Consider the following 15,974-nt stretch of genomic DNA (forward strand, 5'->3'; position numbering starts at 1 on the left):
GAACAAGGCTAAAGGCAGAGAAGCTTATTAGGCAGGTTTCTCTGGGGACTTAATGGACAAAGAGCCCAGAAATGAAGAGTTCAAATGTCAAGAATTTCCAAATGTAAATTCTAAGTCCAATAAATCTGAATATGTGAGCCATACTTCTGCTTTTTTAGTTTCATCTATATTTAAGTATAAAACCATTGTCATATTTCAATATTTTGGGGATTTTTATGTACTATTGAGTAAAGCACAATCAGCTTTGCATAAAACATCTATCCAATTCTACTTTGCAAAGACTTTACGAATACTTTGGGTTTATGTAACATCACAGATGGTATTTAGTATGTAAAATCTCAGGTCTTGACTTGATTCTTGAATTTCAGTGAGTGCTTCATAACAGCCAACCTTACAGAAAGTTGTCTTCAGTCACTCAAAGAAAATTTTGATCCTCAAAGACTCTATGTTTCAAATTCTGTTAGAGTTGGGACAGGCAACAAAATCTTGTCAATCTCACTTACTCTTTGGACCAGAGCAATTTTCTTCACCATTTCCCTTAAGAAGCAGCACTAGAGCAAAGAGAATTTACTTTGAAAAGCTATGAAAGCTATGGGAAACTGTGACTAGTCATCTTAACTGGAAATGCACTACTCTGTGTGGTGTATGACACTGACACAAAGACAACGGCTGTTTTTTCAAGAGGTGTATTATGAAGCCTGAGGACATAAAAGGCACATGCTGGAGAAGGCAAAAAAGCACCTGAGTGGGAGTATGCTCACCACTTCAGCACAAAAGCTTAGGCTGTGATTGCTGCATTCTGAAATTCCAAAGGGGAGAGTAATTGAGCAATTTAAGCACGGTGGACATGTTAAGCAAAATCAGTGCATGTGCAAATCAGAGCACTTGCACTGCTCCTAAAATGCCACCTTCAGATTGTGACAAGTGATAAAGATTTCTGTCTTTATACTGCCATAGTCTTAAAGGTTTTAAAAAATCTGTTTTGTATGACTGTAACCAGCATTGCAATCAGCCAAACTGCATAGAAGCAGCACAGAGAATGAAGTTCATGCAGGACCTTTTGTTCTAAAAATACATGTGTCTGTCATTTGAGTTAAAAACCCAGTTCTGTTATCTACAACAGTAGCAGCAGGAGGGCTTTTATTCAACTTTCAGAATGACATAGTAGGCACTACTGTGAGAAAATATTTCTGCTTCCTTATCTGAACCAATGTGTTTTAGCAGGATAAGAGGACACTATATAAATAATTTTTTTAAAATTAATTTTCTGCCTCCCTATGCATAACTTTTCCTTTGGGAGACTCTCATGTAATTCGTTCAAAGTACAAATCCACTTAGAGAAATGGTAGTGACCTAGAAGACAGGAGATCTGGATTCAGTTCTGATCCCTGATTTTCTCTGCATCACTTTTAATGTTGTCATAATAAGTGTGCACTGGCTGAGACAGTACCCTTCTCTGCATGTAAGAACATTTAATAATTTGTGAAATAATATAGTATTTATTTTTCAGTGGTCTAGAGAGTAGAGCAGTGTAATATAGTATTTATTTTTCAGTGGTCTAGAGAGTAGAGCAGTGTGGATTTTTACAGGAGCCATTCTCCTCTCCTGAGGTCAATCGGACAGAACTGTTTTAGTGTTTTTCTGAGGCAAGCTGGAAAGCCACCAAAAGTTTCCCCAAACCATAAGGTTGTCCAAAACCACGTGGAAGTCTGGAAACAACATGGTGCATCCTGAGCCCTTTCAACTTGCAGAAGCAGGTGCAGGAGAGGGGTAAGGGGCAAAGCCTCCCACCATGCAGCCTGACCTGAGCCTTGCGCTGGGGCCAGGCTGGGGACGTGGCACTGCAGAAGAGGGGGACACCTGCAACCCCAGCCCGACAACCCTCCCCACACAACCTGCACTGGGGAGCTGGGGAGAAGCCACCACACTGCCTTGGAGAATACCCATTTCTTGCTTATTGGTTGGAGCAGAACTAATACAAAGGCTAAATCTCTGAGAGCTGTTTGCCCTCCTTTCTTTTCTTCTGAAAAATCTGCTCCTGGTTTCCCTTCTGGTTCTTGCACCCTATTAAGCTGCATGTTCTCCAGCTCCTCTGTGGGCTAGTAAATTTGCTTATTGTAAGGAATGCAGAAACATTCAGGAATGAGTGAAATAGAAGAATTAGGACTTTAAGAGGAAATTATATTGCACAGACTGCAACGAAGTCTTAAAGAAGGTGGTATTGCTTCTACACAAATTACAGCTAATTTTCCAAAATTAACTATACTACTCATAACTATCAGAACCCATCCCTCTAATGAAAATGAGTATTTTATATATTAAAGGAAATAGTAAGATTAGAGATAATGGCAAACTAGAAATACATTACCTTTGCTAGATAAAATCAAGCAGTTTTTCAAAGAAAACTGAATCTTTCAATCACAGATGTAAACCAAGGCCCTGTATTGAAGCAGAGAACAGAACTGCATTTATATCTTCACAGAAATTTGACTTTAGATTAATGTTCAGCCAGCAGAGATCAGAAACAGGATTGGAACCTCAATACTATAGATCTCATTTCACTTCAGGAAAATTACAAAAGCCTGCCAAGGGACAATTGCTTGTATGTTGAACTTGGATACTATTTTTGTTCAGACAATATTCTCCAGTGCTGCAGATATACTACAGTGGTGATTTCCCCCCAGCTTTAATCAGATGGAATTAAGCAGCTGGTAGAATGAAAAGAGGTCACAACCAGCTGAAACTGAACACTTGCAGCTTAGGTTTCCTGTTTTTAAGCAGTGCTGTCCGGCTCAGTGCCAACAAATTATCTGACATGCTTGAGCCTGTCTACCATGGATTATCATTGCTTCATAACGTCTTGTCATTAGCACCAATTCAACTTAAACATAAGTTAAGCCTGCCCAAATCTGCCTTTTTTATCCTTTTCATGGTGGTAGGGTTCTTTTCTGTTTGATCTAAATGACTAGGTAACTAGGAACAAGGAAGGTGGAAATCAGGCTTGTGTCTCTTAAGTGAACTGCTTCAATAATCTTGAATACTTTAAAAGCCTTAAATTGAATAATTAACCCATTATTTAAAATATGGATTAATGACTTTGAAGATTACAGTAAACAATATCATAGCAGGAAATGGAAGATAATGTGAAAAGCATTACACAAAGTACTAGTTAATAATGGAGCTGCTTGATTTAATTGTTTTCATTCTAAGACATTTTGTCTCCAGCCCTGCAAACCTGGTGGCAAAAATGGCCTGTACCTCTTCATGGTGTAGAATTTTAAAGTAACAGATTCATGAGAATAACACATTTTGTAATGATACTTGGATACAGGAGTGCTCAACCTGAAGCCAAAAGGTTACGAAGGCTGATCTTCCCACCCATGGAAATGAAAATGAACTGATTTGGAGGTTGAGTTGATCTTAAGACATCAGGTCAATGGGAATATGCTGCAGGTACACAAAGAATTAATTCCAGCATGGGAAAGGGAGAGAATAAATAGGAAAAGATGATCTCTGCAATTATAACCAACTGATCACTATTTGCTTTTGAAAAGTTTACCCTTGTAAGAAAGCAAAAGCATTAATGATTTTAATCACTTTATTTCTTGTTCAAAATACATATGAAACAATTAGAATAAAATTATTTCAAATGAGTTCTTTTTCTTGTCTTTTTAAATATAAAATTATCACAAACTGTACACTTCATAACATCTTTTGAGGTTTCATTGTTACATATATTTTTCAGAACTGACAAAGAGATTCACACTTTCTAGAGAATACATTGTAAAAATACTGAAATGTGTTACAGCTCTCAAAGGCTAGTGCAAAAAAAGACATTTACTATCAGTAGTACAATTTTATGCTGTCAAGTTTCACAAATGGCCATTTAGCGCATACAAAAAGCCAGCAACACAAGTTCAAAAAGTTTTGTTTTCTTGTCTCTATAACGCAGAAGCCAAGGATATTGACCTGAACAATGGCTAGGTATCAAACCACAGACTTCATTTAAAAAGTCACATCATGAACACTGAATAAAGGGTACTAAAGCAGTCAGGTATTTAATATTAGATCTTGGTCAGCCAACACCACATAGCAAGAAGAGACAAAATCTTAGAAGAACTCTGCAGTTCTTTGTAAGCTACATAGACTTGGCAACATTTCTGATCTAATCATAAAGATTATTTTAAAGGTAGGGAGTTCTGTTAGAGTTTGGGCCAGTTAGGGCCTAATCCAGAACCCCACACTGTCACAGCAGACGCTTATTCTGACAGGCATTGTCTTGGGTGATTCCTTTGAATATTCCAAAATACCGTTTAAATATTGAGTGGCGTTTCTTTTTAGCTGTCAGTGCTTCCTATGGCCAGGAACTCCAATTTAACTTCCTACCTTTTGAAGCATACACTCTGGAGAATGCCTTCCCCACAAACAAGCATATACTTGAAAAACATAATGTTGTGTGCTGAAGAAAATATGTGGCTAATTTCTGTATTCTACTCCCCTCACTTCAGTTCTCATGAGGAGCGTACTGAAGCCAGTTGTCTTGAACGTGGTGTGACTACAAGCTCATGAGAAGAAAGCAGAAGCTTTCTGGGACTCCCCTTGCAGTGGCTAGAGGAGCGCCTGGCTGGTGTGCAGAGGAGCCAGCGCTGCGGTCCTGCTGCCCAAGGTGGTGAGGACTGGGCAGAGCAGGACAATGAAGAAATGCAGTTTGGCTTTGCCCACTCTCACCCTGGCTAGCATGGCTACACTAGCGTGGAGGGAGCTGAGACAGGCTTTTAGCATAAATGAGCCATGAGACTCCCTGCATCACTCCGTTCCTAGCCAGCAAAGCACCTGAGCGGCTGATCTGCTCAGGGCGTGTGTCCGAGCTGTCGTGAATTCACAGGGATTTGATTTGCAGGTCATATTTAAAAAATATTTCACATGGTTTGCTGAACAAAGGCCCTCATGATCTCCACCAGAAGTGGGAGAAAGCACAAGTCAGAAGCTTGTCTCCAAATCAGGACACCAGCAGTGCCCACTTGTAGGGTAGAGAGCTAGCCATATCCCATCCTTAGACATCTGCATTTAAGTCCAATATCCTACTGAAACTACTCACCGAAACGGAGAATGGAAAGAATTTAGACTCACACTTGGAAGAAAAAGAAACAAGAAACAATATGAAATATATATCGAAACTTTTTTTCCTTTTCTTGAGAAATAGTTTTCTATTTATTTAACAAAAGTAAATTTTGTTCTATATTTTTCCATAGAAATATAGAGTGAAAAGAAATGCTTTATATCTGATGTGCAACAGGACTATCTAAATGTTACTTATTAAAGGTTTAACCTATACAGACACCCTCTGAGCTTTAATAGCAAGATGGCATCATGTGGAAAACTGTAGGCCACTATTAAAAAGGAAAAAATCCAGTAAAAATACACCTGACCTCCATGCCTGACTACAGAGACCAGACATTTTTATTTACCAAATCAGGCAGCGGAGGCTCATATTTCTTGCTATTATTAGTAAATCAGCATTTTCAATAATAGTTCATACCCTAGAGATGCACTGAAGACTTTTAATGTAGTCCAAACTGTCAACAAGCCACAAACATCCATGGTGGATATGAGAGAATTCATTCACTTGCCTTGAGACTCCTTATTGGGTTCATTTCATAAGATGCTATAGTACATCATCACATGCAACCTGATGCAAAGCCAACTGAAATCAACAGCAGTGTTTCTGCTCGATTTCAGCGGTGGGCTGATCAAGTAGGTAATGCTGTGCTTTGAAATGGATTGACATATTAAAAAGACTTACAGAGTAATTTTGCTGGATATATTTAATGGTCTATTGCCATGACATTAAAAAAATATTTTCATTTTAATTAACAGAAGAACAATTGCCATATAAAGTAGCCAGATACAGACCTAAAAGAAAATTCCTTTCGAAAGATTTTTACAGTTCTTGTATATTGGCAATAAGGTAATGAATAGATTTCGGTAAGGATTGTAGCAATGTAAAATATATAAATGTGTATTGTTAAAACTACATTTGAAAAGGCTGAATTGTATCACTTTTTTGTGCTATATTATTTCAATAAATATTAAAGCTACATTAGAGACGTTTACCATTTTGTATTTTTCTTGAGATAGCTCAAAAAAAGGAAAGCGAAGTAGTCTATTAAAAAAAAAAAATCACAGAAAAAGCAAAATGTATTTTTTTCAGCATCTTCCTGGTTTGCTGCCACAGATATCTTTTATAAAAGGCATTTTAATTTTTTTTTTTGCGTGAAAATCATTTCAGTGCGTGAGTAGATTGGTACTTTAGTACCACTTTTTGCCCTGCTAGAGATTAAAGTTGTCTTGAGAAAAAGTTCATTTTTAACACCAGTACAGAAAACAAGGCAAAAAAAAAAATCTAAAAGATGCCTTGGAACAATTTGAATGAACTCTCTTTTCTCAGCACAGATTGCTCATTATCAAGCCCTCTTTAGGTAGGGCTGCTCTTTGACTTCACAGGCTGCCCTGTTTCTGGAGGGCATGCAGAATCGGATCCAGGATTTTAGAGGTTAATCCTCAGAGCTTCTCTGACACTTGGCTATGACCTACAATTGTCTGTCGGCTACTAGCAAGTAGCTAAAGTGCAACAGTGCCAGGCTCCCTTTCAGGGGAATATGGAAAAGGTCGAGCTGTGCAGATTCAGTTGCTGGCTAAGATAAAGCTGTACCTTTTCCTTAGTGAGTTTGATTCTCTGGCCCAAAGTTACCTTGATGAACTAAGAACTGAAAAGGTTGAAGGTTTAAATAAATGAATCAAGTTCTTGTGCTATAAGGATAATTAAGATCATTAAACACTTACAGTACATAAAGCCTGAAAGGAACAAATATGAGTGTAAAGTGCTTTTTGGTGAGTCTATGAAATGTCCTCGTTCATTTTCTGTGGTAGCCAAATCTCAATTTACTTAAAGAAGAAAGACACACCCATCCACACATACCCATTTGCCAAAAATAATTACAGCTGGCAATTCTACGTATTGTTCAGCTATGCAGTCATTTCTCTCATAACTGTTATTTTGCAATTAAGCCTCAGAAAACCCTAGCGAGGGAAGTAATGGTCCTCTATTGATCTCTCTGATTTTCAGTTAGAGGCAGCCACTCCCAGGGTGAAACAATCACAGTACACTCAGTACTGTGTGACAATTTAGGACAAAGGAGTAAAAATTCATTATTCAGCTGAACCTCCATGAACAGATAGAGCAGGAGGAGAGGGAATTTGTCTGCAACATCAGTTCCAGGACCCTATTCACACACAAAGACCTGTGGGATATTAAGTGAGAAATACACCATAATTATGACTTCAGTTTTGTGAGTCATCAGAGAATTAGCACCTGCAACAGCCCAATAATTCGTCCCCCATTGTGTGACTTTAGTTTAGGCTTAACTTGTAAATAAAACCAGTACCCCAGTACCTTGTGTATCACAGCAGCATTTTCAGAGGTGTTTCGTGTTGGCAATTCAAGTACTGATTGTCAGAAGCTTTGAAAATGTGAAGAGGCGACATTATATAAAAATGATTTTCACCTGTTGGAGATTTTCCAGCCTATGCCAGGTGCGAATAAACAGGAGACCATTACAGCATCTGGAGAGGAATGTGCCTGGGCATGTGCCAGCAATGTGCCTTTTTTGCCTCACTTATGATGCAAGAGAAAGATTGGAGGGGCAGGATGTGCTGTGAGCAACTACCAGTGCTCTTTGCATTGTAAATCCTGTGGGATTGGGTTCTGTGGGGTGGAGGGCTGGTTTTTATTTTAAGAACAGACCCAAGTTCTGTAACGTGGCTGCCGATACCCTCGTAGGCATGCAAATGGCTATACAAGATATGAAGTTGGGGATTACATAAAAAAATCACCTTTTTTTTTTGTTTGTTTGCTACACAGACATTTTTGACTATTGAAAATACTGTAAATTCACCCTCTTCTTATGCTTTCCACTTTTTAACAGTTCTTTTCTAAAGAGCTTTTTATATGCTCAGTGTTTCCCCTTCTCACTTCTCTCATGTTCATGGCTCAGGTGCCACAAAAAAAATTAAACATCTTGTTGTCCTCTTCACTTCTGTTGCAATTATCAATCTCAACTCATAGTATATTGGAAAAAAACCCACACGACTCTAACCTTTATTTCTCTCCTTTTGCAGACTGTAATGTATCTGCTTCACAAAACCAGCTAACAGCCCACAACTGCTCCTCTGTGAAGTTAACCTAGAAACCATCGCAAAAAAAACCAAACTCCTTTCTAGCGATGTTAATCTTAAGTGCCTAAAATGCCTGTTATGTTAACAAGCATTTGTTAGAACATCTCTGATATTAGGAATCTAATTAGGGCCTAGGCAAGTAGGAATTCTGTACCTGCAGAAAAATACTGTTTTATAATAGGAAACACAGCCTTTCCTTTCAGCCCGAAGAGGTTTCAAGATAACAGGTCTCAACCCTATACCATTATTCTATACAGGAAGGCAACTTTAGCTATGTTCTAGAGCTCTCTTGATTTTTACTGAGGTTTTGATTTCCCCACCCTTTTAATTTCCTCATGGGTAGATGTACAAATAGACTTGCTTTACTTCACGGGTTTGAATTTCTAAGGTATGATAAGATCCCAAGAAGAAATATCTCAAAAACATTTATATGATTGTATTTTGAGGGAGAGGAAAACTGTATACAGGGTAGGCTGCTGTCATGAAAACATGTTGCTGGCACTCTTGCTATGCCCTGTGTAATAAGTGTGTGGCAAAGCTCTCCGTGAGCTCTGAAGTTGTCACGAAATAGCTGTACCCTCCTCCTTTCCTTGGCTGTCTCGAGTTCTCTTTTCATGTCAAGCTTCCTGACTTCACTTATCCAGGGGAGAGGCAGGATCTCAAAATTCTCCTAAGTTATGCTGTGTCAACCCAGACAGTCTGAATGGATTTGCAACTTTTCTTTCAGGGAATCTGTGAATACTCCATTTAATTAAAAATAGAATACTATTTAAATATCTAAGCTTAAAATATAAACCTAAATATTTCAAATAAATGGATTTGAAAATAACAGTCTTATATGTATAACTGTCCGGCCTCAAATTTTCCCATCCATTAATGCGAGAGTAACCCAGACTGTTCTCTTTGTAAACTATAGCAACATCTTGCATCCCAGCCTGATCAGACATAAATATTGTCTGTTCTGAAACAGATCTCTTGATCTTTCCTATGGTTTTTTTTTTCCTATGCCTGCTTGGGTTTTCACTGTTTTAGATGAGATACATTTTTCACGCTGGCTGTAGCATTGGTAGAATCTCCTGGGCCACCAGGATGGACATTAAAGTTCTGCAAATATAATTTTCTTCTAAAAGGCATTCCCTCATCAAACATTTTCTGCCTACTGTTCTTTTTTCCCAGAAGGCCTACTTAAGGAACTCGCCTAATTTGAAACCAATAGCCAAGTCAACATCTTGTATTCATAAATTATTACAGAGCAGCTCCACTTTCATCACAGCAGCTACGTGACTTCCTGCAGATCCAACTTTCAGAGCACATTGTCTTATGTATCAGGGAGTTGGTAGGTCTTTCCCACTGGAAAGAGCTTTGGTACTCTGATAACCTATATAACCTGTATTTATATGTATTAGTTACATTTTGACAATGTTGGTACCGAGGGTCTTCAACTGTGCTAACATGGTTCACCAACACAGGCTTAGCAATAGAGTACTGTCCCAAATGACCTCCCTTGGCTCAGTAAGGCACCAATGCTTGTCCTTAGTATCAACAAAGCGAGTGGTACTTCATGACGGTACAGTGCAAAGCCTTGATTTTTCCTGTCCTGCAAATTCAACATCCCCTTCCAGAGGACTAAGTCCCATGTAACATAAGAGTTACAGTCTATATTCAGGTGGAAAATTTTTACATAGCAATACCAGAGGCTTTCTCCTCTCTAAGCCACTAAAGAAGAGGTTTCCCAGCAACAGCAAAATTCTAGAGGTACTATCAGATAAAACATAAAATCACAGCCCTGAGCACTTGTTATCATCAAGCATCCCCTAGCACACAGCACAAGATTGAAGGTGTTAGTTCCATTTTCCTGGCCAGATTCCGCTGTGCTATTTAAATCCCACCTGCAGCTTCACTTTCTCTGAGTTTCAGCTCTTGGTTTCTTGCGTGCTGTTAAAAAACTGCCAGTTTCCAGCTGGGGCTAAGGAAAAGGGGAATTGTGCAGGAGATATTTATTCATTTGGATGAGTAAATGAAAGATACTTTTTGAAGCTAAGGTATTATTTGCCTTGGAAATGTCAAATGATTGAGACCAGCACCTCAATTAACTCCTATGCCTAATGCTGACTCTTCTTCAAGAACATCTCTCTTCCCGCTTTACAGTATAGAAAGGACAAGAGATATCAATTTTGTAATGATTATCAATTTTGAAAGGAGGTTTTTCATTTCAAACTGTTTGCAGTTGCCTTGAGTAGTTCTGTGACTACTGTCACATTTTCCTTTGTCTTTCTCAGCTCTGCGCCATGATTTTCTGACACCAGAGAGCTCAGTTTAGACTGAAAAGCCTCAGAAGCTAAGTGAAAGTGAATCCTGAGCAAAGGATTAAACTGGCACTCAGCTGTAGTGTGAATGAGAGAGAAAGTTTTCCACCAAAACATGCACTAATAGTCCTATCATATATACTATACATCTATTTTTTGGATGGTCTAACAGATATTATATGAGTTTTGTCTCACTGTCTAATTAACATATAAGTCATACTAAAAAAATGACAGAATTTTCAAGCATATTCATTTGTAGAAATAAAGCCATATGAACTTTTCAGGTCAAAGAGCTGTCACGCTGTACAGATTTGTCCAGTATTTATCACAAACCAAAACATATTTCTGATTAGGCACAGGAGTTCTGTTGTAATAGAAGTGCTAAATAATAATGGTTATACATTTTGCAAGTGCAAATACTTGTATGTGTGAATCTAGGCTTTTGCATGCTCTAACAAGGTGGTTTTCAAATTTTGCAGGCACATTTATGGGTCTCTGAAAAATATGACATTTTTAGTAAGAGATGAATTCTATAACAGTTCTACAATTGTTACTCACCTTTCTTTTGAATGTTTACACACTTAAAAAATATAGCCAAATTTGATTTCAGATGTATAAAGCTTGTTAAATTAATGGAGTGTAATAAAAAGTTAGTACATTAAAAGTTTATAAGATACAAACAATTAGCTGATTAAAAAGACAGAGCAAAATAATCTTGGAACTAGGCTACCATGTATTTGTTTTGCATCATCATGTTAAAACTTTCAAAAGGATTACATTGATGCCAGTTAAAAAACTGAGAAACAGGACAATGGGACAAGAAAAGCCTTTTTTTGGAACTTAAAGTTTTCTTAGTATTGCTCAAAAAATGCATCCATAGAAAGAAATTAGGAAGTATTTGCTTTTTCCCTTGGAATAAAATCAACCCAGTGAAGACATTCCATGTCTGCTCAACATTTTCTTCAAAAATATTGAATGGAGTTGTGATTCATTAAGAAAAATGTACGGTTTTATTACTTAAACATAAGAAGTCAAAACAATTCAATATATTAAAGAAGAAAATTTGGATGGGAACTTTTGTCCTGATAGACAAAGTTTTGTCTTATCTTATTGGTTCTTGCCACTTTCTCTGTCCCTGACCAATATACGTATCCCTGAGATATGTATATTGCTCTTTCAGTGCTTGCTAGAAGCCAAAAAACCCAGGACAGGACTACTGATTTCTGAATGTCTGATTATTATAAGGGACTGTGGAGATGGGAAGTTACTTCCCTGACAACTCTTCATAGAATGAAAATGAGCGATGTAGCTACACCTTTTGATAAAGACCCCACAAGTTTCATGTTACTATTTTTGTAAGGCCAGGAGGCAGCTTTCGGTGCTGCAGAGAAAAGTAAGGGTCAGGTCTCTACTGCTTGAGCAGAAGCCCAATATAGACAAAAGGTGGTGGGGAAAAAGATGGTTGTGTGCTGGGAGAGTGAGAGGAAGGGCCATACCGGCAGGTGTATGCAATACAGTGCTCTAAAGTTGAGATCACGGAGGGCAATACGTGACTTACATCCAACTGAGCATGTGCTCACCTACGCTACTGTCTGCAGTGTGAAAGTATAAAAAAGCTCTGCAGTGCAAAATGCAATTCTTTTTAAGTACTGTTACTGTTTCCAGTAAATCATTTCAATAAAAATAAATCAGGCTTTTAGGAATGTGAGTTTTTCAAACTGTTATAAAATTTCTATAATGTATTTTACGCCAAGCATTTGCCAGATTTGATTTTGCTCAAATTAGGCTAATTTTTGTGATATGGCAGAAATGTGAGTAAGCAAAAAAAAATATAAATAAATAAATAAAAATCAGGAAGGAAGCAGGGAGCTTACAACTTCTCCAAATGACAATATTTTCAATATCCTAATAAAGAGATACAAAAAGCAACATATTCACTGTGCTAAGTTTTTACTTGGTGCTTCTGTGAATACACTCAGAGAGTAACTTATGAACCAGGCTCTGTAAGCCAATGGGTTGGTCATACTAAATCTATACCCTGCCTTGTGAGATAGCTAAGAAAGCAGTGGGGAAAAAAAGTTAAAAATAGAAGTTTTTGCTTTAATTCTATTAATCACTGATACAGGACTAAAAATAATTAACTAGCAGATCATTTTGGAAGTTTGATGTCCTTATAATTTTGCAACCTGTTTTTTCCTAGATGCAGAGCACCCATGAATCAAGTTTAGATACAGAAGTAATTCACTATTGTTATTAACAATACGAAAAATAACACAACAAGAGGGCACAAACTGAGCTATTATTCCTTTGGTGTTTGACAACAATTTAAATTCAAGAAAATGAATCTTGAAATACCTTACTACTTATAATGAAACATACAGGATACTCATAGAGAACAATGAAATAGTTAAAAAGGTGTTGCTCATTGCTGAACACTTATGCTACATTTGATTGTGAAATTGTTAGCTTTTTGGATATTAGGTGCAAAAAAGTGCAAAGAATATTTAGTTAACTGTTACAGTACCACATTACAAAAAGTATTTTCTAGGCCACAAAGGCCACTGCTGATATAATTTATATTAAGATAAATGTATACACAAAATATTTTTCCATTTCCACATACATATATCTCTGTTTCTATATCAACCTTGCAAAATCATGATGAAAATTATCTAGGCCACAGAATCTCATGATGACAACAATGATGGGAGGAAAAAACACCCACAGAGGAGAGCTTGATCTCCTATTTAAAAAATTACTCACCCAGAGCAAAGAAATGAAATTCTGCAAGGCTGCTCTGTATTTATGGTTATGAAAATACAATCTTGAGCAGGGAGGATCAGTGTTCAGCGTTACTAACCCTCTCTGTGAAAAACTATTTCTGACCAGAAGCCATGAATAGCAACCTGGAACAGACATTCAAAACGTTGGGCTGGAGCCTTTTTTTTTTTTCTTTTTAGTTTGTAAAGAATGTCTGAAAGATGTATTTATTTGCTTGCTTGCTTGCTGTGTTTGTAGGCACAGAAAGCAAGGTATGAAACCTGCCTCCTTTTTTTGCCTTAGAAACACTGTAATGTGAAGACCAGCCTCCCTTTACTGGAGCAGTTAAGACACATCAAGGCATATCTGACTGTCTTAGAGATTAGTTAATGGAATGGAGGGACTGGATCTTCATAAACATATTCTGTATCTACCAGGCCAAAGTAATCAAGCCAAAATGGTTCTTCAGAAGTCTGTGTAAACTGCCTTTTCATTTCAAAAATAGATTAATTCTCAGAAATGCTTCCATTATCATAAATCAAACTTCCATTAGCGTTTTTCTCATGTATGACACTTCTGTAAAAACACTATTTTGGAAAACATTATCTTCTTAGTTTTCTTTATACATTACAAACATACAAAAAGAGCCACCACCTCAACTTTTTCCTAGTTGCAGTTCAACTTAATCTCAGTCCCAGTCATGCAGTCTTTGACACGTTCTTCGCAGAAAGAAAAAAGAAAAACAGAAAAAAAAAAATAATGGACTGAGGTCAACTGCAGTGTTAAAAAGAGCTAAATGCACAAAATAATATGTAGTTCTCTTCTTGTTTTTAAAGCAGCTCACTTCAGCCAATAATTTTTGCATCTGCTGTCACTGTGTATTCTAATACATGAGTTTACTAGTTTATAAAATTGTTACATTTCAATTTCTCTCTCCATATATTGACAGAAAACATATCTCAAAATCATATTTAGCATGATAATCCTAGAGATATCCAGTCAGGGACCAGGAACTATTTCATGTGAGTTATGCACTTACTCAAAATATCTTCAAAGAAATCTAATATTGTCATGTTAAATCAAGAATCAGAAAAATGTTGTGCATAACTGCAGGTTTTTATCTTTTTTTTTTTAACAGCTTAAACATATTAAATCAGTTCCTTTACTTCAGAGCATTCTCTCATCTACAGTTTGACCTGTGTGAAGACCAAGTAAAGACTGCATGATGCCAGCAGCAAATGGGCTACTTTGAAGGGGCTGGATGCACCTCATCAGGAGACAGCTACACCTCTGTGGAGCTACATCCACTTCTACACAACTCACTGCAGCAACATTAGCTTTCCACAACGATACCTGTACACGCGCTGTCCAGTGCCATGCAGAGACATCTGAGCTAGCTCTTCATCAGCCGGTGGGTCGTTGAAGCAAACCAGCTGCTGAGGTACAGCCACTTGCCTGGCTGCACGTGCCTGGTTGTTTTCCCGGACAGGACAAAGAGTTCCTGTAGGGGCAGCCGGCATCTCGATTGCTGGAAGATTATAACTGCATAGATCCAGTTGTGAGACCTGTTTCATAAAGGCTGAACTAAAACCCAGTGAAGCCAGTAGGGTCCTTCTCATTGGCTTCAGTGGGCTTTTGATCAACCCTTCCTCCCTGCCCAAGGAATGAACTGATTTTCCAAACGCCCAAAACATGACAACAGTTGTTTTTTCATGCAACATTCAGCTTGAAGTGTTTTCTTGAGAAGTCATAGAGGATTTAGTGCAATTTAGAAGAAACTCACTGCATGAGCTATGTATGACTATTTGCTCTCCTGCAAAAGAATTAGGCATTACAAGCTGCAGTGTTTTGAATTGCTTAAGGGATTTATTGGGGATTTTTTTTTTCTTTGTCTATGCAAAGATAGAGGTCATATCAAAATACTACTTGGATATGACACTGGATATATGCCAGTGAGAAAACAAGTGAATGAATTTGTATGAGGAAGGGTTATATTTGGCTCAAGTCAACTTCATTCATACATTAAGAAATGATTATAAACTGTAATATAAGACTTAGAATAGGAAAAATGTATTTGAATAAAAAAATATGGATACAGTTCATCTGCGGAAGCCGAACCTTCTGTTTACGTAGATATGAGCTACAAGGGAGCTTTGGACACTGGACATGGTGAATCCATTCCTGTTCCCTAGGGCGTAAGCGGTGGTTTTGGTGATGAACAAGATCCCTGGCTATCAAAACTGGTTGCTCGGCCAGGTAACTGCAAGAAAAGTGTTAGTTTTACAAATGTGATCACATGTGGCTGTGCATCACACTTATTTCAGAGGATGAGAGACTCCCTCAAAGAACCCAAATCGCACCTAGACCCTTTCCGGATCAAAGTCTCCAGCAGAACTAATAATGGAAAGAAAATTCCTCAAGTGATCTCCTAAAAATGCCTCTGGCTCATTTCACAGGAGTGGGTTCATTTCACCAAGCAGGGGTGGTACCTCTGTCTCCAAACTTACATGATCCAGGGAGAGCCACGAACCCCTGAAAAGAGGCTTCTCTACTGCACTGACTCTGTTGCTCTGCCCTCACACTCTTCTAGCAGGTGTTCTCCTGAGGCCTTGCTGTTGGGCTTTTCCTACTTGTCACCAGACACGCTGTGCAGCCATGTCCTACACAGTGGGG

General features: G+C 37.9%; 1 protein-coding gene across 1 annotated transcript in view; it reads right to left on the bottom strand.

The window, feature by feature from the left end:
* Positions 1-1,923: 1,923 nt before the first annotated feature.
* The window catches only part of SYT10 (synaptotagmin 10), a 48,960-nt gene continuing 34,909 nt past the window's right edge, over positions 1,924-15,974 (bottom strand). The window contains exon 7 of the mRNA XM_080391478.1: positions 1,924-15,561. Within this exon, the coding sequence (XP_080247604.1) occupies positions 15,490-15,561 (72 nt within the window). The 3' untranslated portion in view covers positions 1,924-15,489. The remainder of the gene's footprint in view (positions 15,562-15,974) is intronic.

The sequence above is a fragment of the Falco punctatus genome (genome assembly GCF_963210335.1).
Source record: "Falco punctatus genome assembly, chromosome: 6".
Taxonomy (NCBI): Eukaryota; Metazoa; Chordata; class Aves; order Falconiformes; family Falconidae; genus Falco; species Falco punctatus.